The sequence below is a fragment of the Microcaecilia unicolor genome, chromosome 7 (assembly GCF_901765095.1).
Source record: "Microcaecilia unicolor chromosome 7, aMicUni1.1, whole genome shotgun sequence".
Lineage (NCBI taxonomy): Eukaryota > Metazoa > Chordata > Amphibia > Gymnophiona > Siphonopidae > Microcaecilia > Microcaecilia unicolor.
In genome coordinates this window covers 246,207,756-246,215,407 of record NC_044037.1, presented here as the reverse complement: position 1 = coordinate 246,215,407, position 7,652 = coordinate 246,207,756, and the positions used below count along the sequence as shown (strand labels likewise).

The following is a 7,652-nucleotide window of genomic DNA, read 5'->3' as shown; positions in this document are numbered from 1 at the left end:
TACAATGGCACCCACTATCATTTTTCTGCAACATCAGAGAACTTCAAAGTGAAGCAATATGGTCAAAATGTTCACTGTGATGTTTCCTGAATATCATCCACCTCAGCTACAGAAAGCAATGAGTAGAATGATCCTGTCATCATTCTAAATCGTGCACAAGTTAGTACCGCATGAACAGAAATCTCTAGACCAAGTGAACACATCCAAGCAAGATCAGTTTATAAGTTCATGGACTCAAATTCATCTACTCGTTGTTTGGTATTTCCTTTTCTAATTTTTTGATATGATACTGTGTCATATCTAGAATAACTATGTCTGGAGATATCAGGTTTATTCCCTGAACCTGGCAGTACCTGGGTGCTAGAACCGACAAAAGGGGGGCACTGGGGGCTATTTTCTTGCCTGCTTGAATATAACTCCTTTTCATTTTTTCCCTGGTCTTTTATCAACTGCATGTTCTGGTCAACCATCTTCATTTCTAGTTCCTCCATTATTTTCGCTGTTTGTAATTCATCTTGGGTTTTCTCTCCAGAATCAACTAGTTCTTCCACTTCTTTGATCTTTCTTAATGAATTGTAGGTTTCCTCCTTAGTTCCTTCAGCTGCCATCTGGTCCTGGCAAGTTATTTCATTTTCACTGCTATCAACTGGTGTTTCCGTGTCAGATTCTCCTGTTCCAAGAAGCAATCAGTGTTTTAATGGTATTTGTTAATGCACCAGACATTGTTGTTTAATCTCTGTGTTGTTGCCCACTGAAACCACAATGAGCAGGCAGGCTGCTGATATCCACTGGCACTTAATTATCAGTCCCACTGAATATCAGCACTGACCAGGGCAGACAGTAGGTGGAGCTTGGGAAAAGCCAGCACTTAACGAGTTCACAGTTAAATAAGCAAACAAAGTTAAGACAACAAAAATGCTGTCCTATCTTTATCTGTTGGGCTAACCGGGCACCAGTCTGAATATCAGCCGGTACCCAGTTAACTTCCAGGTGACTCACTGACCTGAATATTCAATGCTGGAGCTCAGATATGGCCCAACATTTTACATCTGGGCTTAAGAACCACTGACCATTGCAGGCTTAATATTGGGCCCTCCATTACCTAATATGCAAACATAACCGGCCCAGTTTTCAAAAGCAGTTATATCTTCAGTGCCATGCTGAACTTACGTGCTTTCTTTAAAAAAAAAAAAAAAAAAAACTCAAGTCAAGGAGATAGGATTTGATGTGGTTTGCATATTTTATAAAGGTACTTATTTTGTAACTAGGGCAATGGAGGATTAAATGATTTGTCTAGAGTCACAAGGAGCTACAGTGGGAATTGAACCTAATTCCCCAACCACTGCCCTAACCAGACATACATATGCATTACACATAGGGCTTCTATTCCCAGATATTTAGAAATTGTAAATTTAGGGTTCCATTTTCCAAATAGTTAATGGGCCCCTTTACTAAAAAGTATTAAGCCCTAATGCTTCAAAAGCATTTACTGTAAAATCTGTTACAGCATTTTGTGTTAATTTCCCCTTCTATGTGCATTAACCGTTCATTATTTTTTAACAATATTTAATGGAGGAAGCATGTCATGGGCAGGGAATAGGTGTGGAACCAGCAGAACCATCAAAAGGCATGGCCAATACAAAAGCTCTGCCATTTGGCAAGGGGCTAAGGAAGCTGTGCTGCTGGACTGGGGGGGGGGGGGGCATCCACAAAAAGTTTGTCTGGGGCCCCATAGTTGATTAAATGGCTCTGTGCTGCAATATCACAACATCATGCCAATAGTCTAAAGAGCAGTTTAATTGTTGCCTCAATATAGTTATGTTCATTATGATAATGATTAAACCAACAATCCAACCGTATTGCTTATTAACAACTTTTTACTCTCTAATTTTAACCTTAAGATGTCTTCTCCTCCACGTAGAGCGAGTCTTTTACATAGGCACGCTGGCGTTTTTAGCGCGCATTAAAAATAGGCGCACGCTAAATGCTAAAGATGCCCATAGGAATACATTCAGCTATCATACTCAATGCAACAACAAAAAATTTTGTTTAAACTTTTTATGGGGACCATCAGATATGGTAGCAGCTCACACCATAGGGAACAATCAGTTCCTTTCTCAGTTTCACTCAGGAAAATGGTTGTGGTGCAGATCTTCATTGGATCACCCTTCAAAGTCTTTTTTTAGAAACTATATATCTCATAATACTTTAGTATTAGTCTTAGCAAAAAATGTTGCTGCCATTTTTGAAGGTAAGTGCTGGGCTAATATGCACATTATGATATTTATTAAATTGTATTAGGTGTACTGGTGCACTGCCACTGCTCTAAAGAAAGAGAGGTTTAAAGGTACATTGGGGGGGGGGGGGGTGGAACTGAGATGCCGAACTGCATTGGTGGAGAGAGGGAAGTGGATCCAGATTCCAGGTCATGCTGCCGACGGGTGTGTGGGGGTAATTAAATCTCTTAGCACTACAGGGTGTTAGATTAGATGACTTTTTTTTTTTTAGGCATTTTGAAGCCCATATTTCTCAGCTTATAGTCAAGTACATACGCTACACCTGTATTCTTGTGCGGACAGTTTTCTGTTGACAATAATCAGAACAAAACTACCCCACTTAGCAGCCCTTTTACCAAACAGTGACTAAGGCCATTTTTACTGCTGGGGTAAAATGGCCCAAATTCTTATTTCTGGTAATAATGGCCATATACTAATTTTGTCATTAGTGTATAGTAGTAAGGGCTTATTCGCTAAGCACATGCTATTTATTTATACATTTATATTCTGCTCAATTCTTCAAGGATTACAAGTATTACATATACAGTCATAAAACAAACCCACAAACATATCACAAGTTAAAATTTATAAAAATACATAAAATACACATAAAATTAAGGCCACTACTCTGCTGAGATTTCTAAACAATACACACATACTGCTGGATTCTATATAGGGCACCTAGAGATCTGCGCCAAAATCCAGGCATATTCTATAACAGTGCATGTAACTTAATTGGCTTAATAAGCTAATCAGCGCTGATAACAGCACTTAAGCAATCATGAGCACTAATTGGCAATATTTAGTTTTTACGCACACAACTCATTAAGCATATTCCTTAATGCACTGTGCCTAACTTCTAATGCAGGCAGGCAAAAAGGGGAGTGGTTACAGGCAGGGAAATGGGCATTTCATGAGGGTTCCGAAATTTACACATGTTATTATAGATTATGGCCTTCTGCGCCTAAATCTATGTGCCGAGATTTGTGCCACGTTTTTGTTGGTGTAAATGGAGGCACATAGTTTTAAGCACTAGGAAATCAACTAAGCATATTCTATATAGCACGCCTAAATCTTAGCACTGTTTATACACTACACTAAAGTATAAATGTTTTCCACATGGATTTATTAAGTGCCATATATACAATCTGGCCCATAATATACTCATGCTCAAAGTACCCATGTGCTTTATGAACACTGCAGGCTATTGAAAATTGTACTGAAACTGCAATACTATAAACCAGTGGGGAAGGGGGATTTCAACATGGCCAATCTTTAGTCAAGCCAATCTTTTAATCAGCCATGCCTCTCTTGTCTTATATTATTCGCTAGTCTGCAAATTAAGTCATGCTGATTGCATGTTTATTATCATTACCTTGGCACTGTTTATTGTTTACTGTTAAAAAGCATTTTATATCCCCCACATCATGTTAAATTGTTTAGTTTTCTTCAACATTGCTAAGTTAAGCTGTATAGTATTTCTTGTTACCTTTCCTTGCTGCCATTTCATTAATTCTTGATTCGTGGGAGGACATGCTATTTCTACCCTCTTCCATTAAAGAGCTATTTTCGACCTGTTTTTCTTTAGAAGATGCAAGACAGAATTGACAGTACAAATATACTGATTAAAATTCCATGTAGTACCATTAATAAGTCATATACTTTAGGTATTATATACAATAGCTTTCATGTACATATGTAAATACTATAACACGGCTTGCAGTGTACATAAACCCAATGCTCCCAGGCCCATGAAATAAAGCTACATGCAAAGTGACTCGCAAGCAGCAGTGGCGTTCCTAGGGGGGCGGACACCCGGGGCAGCGCCCCCCCCCCCCCCCCCCCCGATGCAGCGCGGACCCCCCCCCCCGGCGAAAGACCCCCCCCCCCCGCAAAAGAGCCCCCCGGGTGTATGCCGCTGAGGGGGGTGCCGCAGCGCATGCCTGCTGCGAGTTTACTAACTTTGATCGTTCGCTGCAGCTCCCTCTGCCCCGGAACAGGAAGTAACCTGTTCTGGGGCAGAGGGAGCTGCAGCGAACGAGAGAAGTTAGCGAACTCTCATAGCAGGCGCGCGCCGCAGCACCCCCCAGCGGTGCACCCGGGGCGGACTGCCCCCACCGCCCCCCCCCCCTTAGTACGCCACTGGCAAGCAGCACTATTCATTTGCCATAGGCGTCATTATTCATTTGCCATAGGCATTGCAACGTAGGAGCTGCTGGTACCATGACACCCCCAAAATTTTCCTTCCCTGCCTCCCTCCCCTGTGAACTGTTTATTTACTTACCTTGCTCCCCTGGGGTAGCAATTCTACAATCTGCATAAGAAGAGGTATTGCACATCTGGCCAATGTGGGCCTTGAGCATCTGTGCATGCTCAAGGCCTGTCAGCTCCTGCTCCCTCCAGACTTCCTGTTTTGGAGGGGACAGAAACAAGCAGGTCTTAAGATGAGCATGAACAGATGGTCAAGGCCCCCCAATGGCTGGCCGTTTGATGCCTCATCTTATACAAATTGTAGAGTCATTGCCCCAGAGGAATAAGGTAAGCAAACACCTCATTGCAGGGTGGTGGGAAAGGAAGGGCATGAATGCTGAAGTCCATGAGAGGAGGAGGGAAAGAAAGACATGTGTGAGACCATAGAAAGAAGGGGAGGGGGAGGAGAGAGATGCTGAAGAGGTGTAGGAACTAGGGATGCTGAACTTCATGGGGGGTTGAGAGGGAGGGAAGGAGAGACATGCTTGATGCCATGGGGGGGGGGGATGGTTGAGAGAGAGGGAAGGAGAGAGATGCTGGATGCCATGGAAGGAACCATCGGGGCTGGGGGCTGGGTTTGGAGGTGGAGCTTGGGCAGCTCCAAAAAATATATGCTCTGCTACCACTCACTCCTGTGGTAATTCAAAATATGGTAAGAGCTCATCTTTTAACACACCTTGTTAATGTCTCCCCTAAATATACATACCATAGAAGCTAGGTGGAGCAGGGATATGACAGACAATCAAATGTTTCAATATTAATAACACAAAAAAATGAACATGTATTTTTCAGTGGCAAAGGAATTATAAAATTCATGATATAACACTCATGGGGTAAAATGAAGATTAAAAAAAGAAAAACAAAAATATAACTAAATAGCTAAGGGGCCCTTCTACTAAAGGGTTTTAAGACCTTAACACACAATTAACACAGTGAAGCAGGCAACTGCAAGATTGAACTAAGGAATTTTGCAGTAGCTTCCCTGTTTCCACATGTTAAACTGTGTGTTACTGAATGTTTCTATGAGGGGGCATGGTGTGGGTGGAGAGTGGGCATGGAAACGTTAGCTAAATAGGAGGCAGTAACCCCCGATTCTATAAAGCACACCAAAAATTGTGTGCACAGATTTAGGTGCAGTCCTAATTTGCATGCGCAATTTATTTCAATAACAAGCCAATTAGTTCAAATAATTGGCTTTCAACAATCACTTATTAGCATTAATTAGATTTAATTGGGATCAACACATGTAAAGTTAGGTGCAGGATCTGCACCTCAAATTTACATGCAGTCCAAAAAAGGGGGCATGGAAATGGGTCATTGGTATTTCAGGGTGAACAAGGGTGTGGCTTCAAGTTACACACATAATTACAGAATAATGGTACTTCACATTTAAATTTAGGCGAGGGAAATGGCTATGCCTAAATTTACGCACGACTCTCCACTTAAGCATGTATTCTATAAAACATGCTGAACTTTAGGCATGGCTTATAGAATACTGTTTACATGGGTATTTTTCAGCGATGATTTGTTAGGTGCCATATATAGAAAATAGACCCAAGTGCTTCCACATTAACTGTGAGCAAGTACCACACATTAATCCGAATGTTAACGCACCACCTACAATAACAAATAGTGGGAATGCCCCTTCTTGATGCAGGTGGGTTTGCCGCCCTTAAAATCCCATAGTATAGCACGTTAAGCCCAAAACATAACACTTTTTTGTAGAAGGGCCCTTAAATTATTGTTTTTAAACATGGGACTATTTGCACATGTTGATCTCTATCCATCTCCACTATGGTTTCCCCTTTATCAGCAGGTTTAATAATTATATCCATGTTATTCTGCAAAGATTTAAATGCCATTCATTCTTCTAGGGATAAAGTGTGAAACCATCGAAAACATTGTGAATTTAACCAAGACATATCTGTCTCCACAATGTTTACGATAGTTTCACAATTTATCTTGAGTGGTGCTGGATAGAAATCAATATGAGCAACAGATTGAGACACAGTTCTCTGATGACATCTATATTTTGAGTTTATAAAAAGAATTATTGGACTGACATCTTTTAGTCCTGCTTTTTTATATAATTTACTAAAAAAGGAAGAGTAACATAAATAGATATTTCTTCGTAAGATGGTGGATACATGGAGCAGCAGCCTCTGATGTAGAGATGGAGGAGGCAAAACAGTTATAGAATTCAAGAAAGCATGAAATAAGAACATGCAAGAAATGAGGCTAATTTGGAGATCTAAAGGGGTCCACTCCTGCAGGAAAGGAAGTTCAGAATGGATAGGTCTTACTGTCCCTATCAACCTTTGTATTCTTTACACACTGCTTAAATTATATATTAAGCTCAGGTTTGACAACTATTTGCTCATTTTGAATTCTCAATATCATCTTCAGACATTTGAAATAAAAGCACATGTAATGCATCTTGTCACCAGTATAATGTCAAAAAGCAATTTCAGTTTTTAAATGACATGAGTCACAATACCTTCTGTTTTCATGTCCTCGTTCAGCAGCTGGATTGAACTTCTAGATTTTGAAATATCATGTGCAATCTTCTTATTTTCTGCTTGATTTTCTTGTACAAAAGTATCTTCAGATCCAAGTTTTATATTCTCAAAGCGAACCATTCCAATAGGTTTATCAATGATCGGTACCTGGGTGTCTTCACTGGGTGTGTTTTCATTGTACTCAGGCATGCTTGTGGAGGTTATGGCTTCATCTGACATGATTAAAATTGAGTGCTCTGTCCAATTATTTTCTTGATAAACACACGTTCCTTAAGGTAAAAGAACCTAAAGTTTTGTAATACCATCAACAATGTGATCTTTACTTTTCTGTTCTCAGCTTTTTTTCTCTAACAGTCAACAATTTCTTCATCTGAAAGCTTACAGCAACTATAGGAGAGGATTTAGTCAAGACTGGCCAGCATTTCCTTTCTAAAACTTAGCCAATCAGACTTCTCTGTTGCTTGCATTTTCCATTTGCATAATTAAATGCACTGATTTTTTTTTTCATTTACATAGACAAAACATCTGAAGTAATGAATCTTTTGTGCTGGAATGTAGAGGGCAACATTCAGCATGTCAGCCTACTGGGAATAAACAGTGATTGTGT

At 40.3% G+C, this 7,652-nt stretch overlaps 1 protein-coding gene across 1 annotated transcript; it reads right to left on the bottom strand.

The window, feature by feature from the left end:
- Window positions 1-218: 218 nt before the first annotated feature.
- On the bottom strand, window positions 219-7,264 carry ERMN (ermin). The gene is made up of 3 exons (XM_030209636.1): window positions 7,024-7,264; window positions 3,766-3,858; window positions 219-670 (listed from the first exon to the last, which is right to left on the bottom strand). The coding sequence occupies exons 1-3, from the start codon at window positions 7,262-7,264 to the stop codon at window positions 219-221; spliced, it is 786 nt and encodes a 261-aa protein (XP_030065496.1).
- Window positions 7,265-7,652: the final 388 nt, after the last annotated feature.

Excerpts from the sequence above, each read along its gene's own strand:
- ERMN (XM_030209636.1), bottom strand. The coding sequence starts at position 7,264 with ATGTCAGATGAAGCCATAACCTCCACAAGCATGCCTGAGTACAATGAA. Across the intron at positions 3,859-7,023 it reads CGAGGACATGAAAACAGAAG|AAAAACAGGTCGAAAATAGC; the intron begins GTATTGTGACTC and ends CATCTTCTAAAG. Across the intron at positions 671-3,765 it reads TGAAATGGCAGCAAGGAAAG|GAGAATCTGACACGGAAACA; the intron begins GTAACAAGAAAT and ends TTCTTGGAACAG.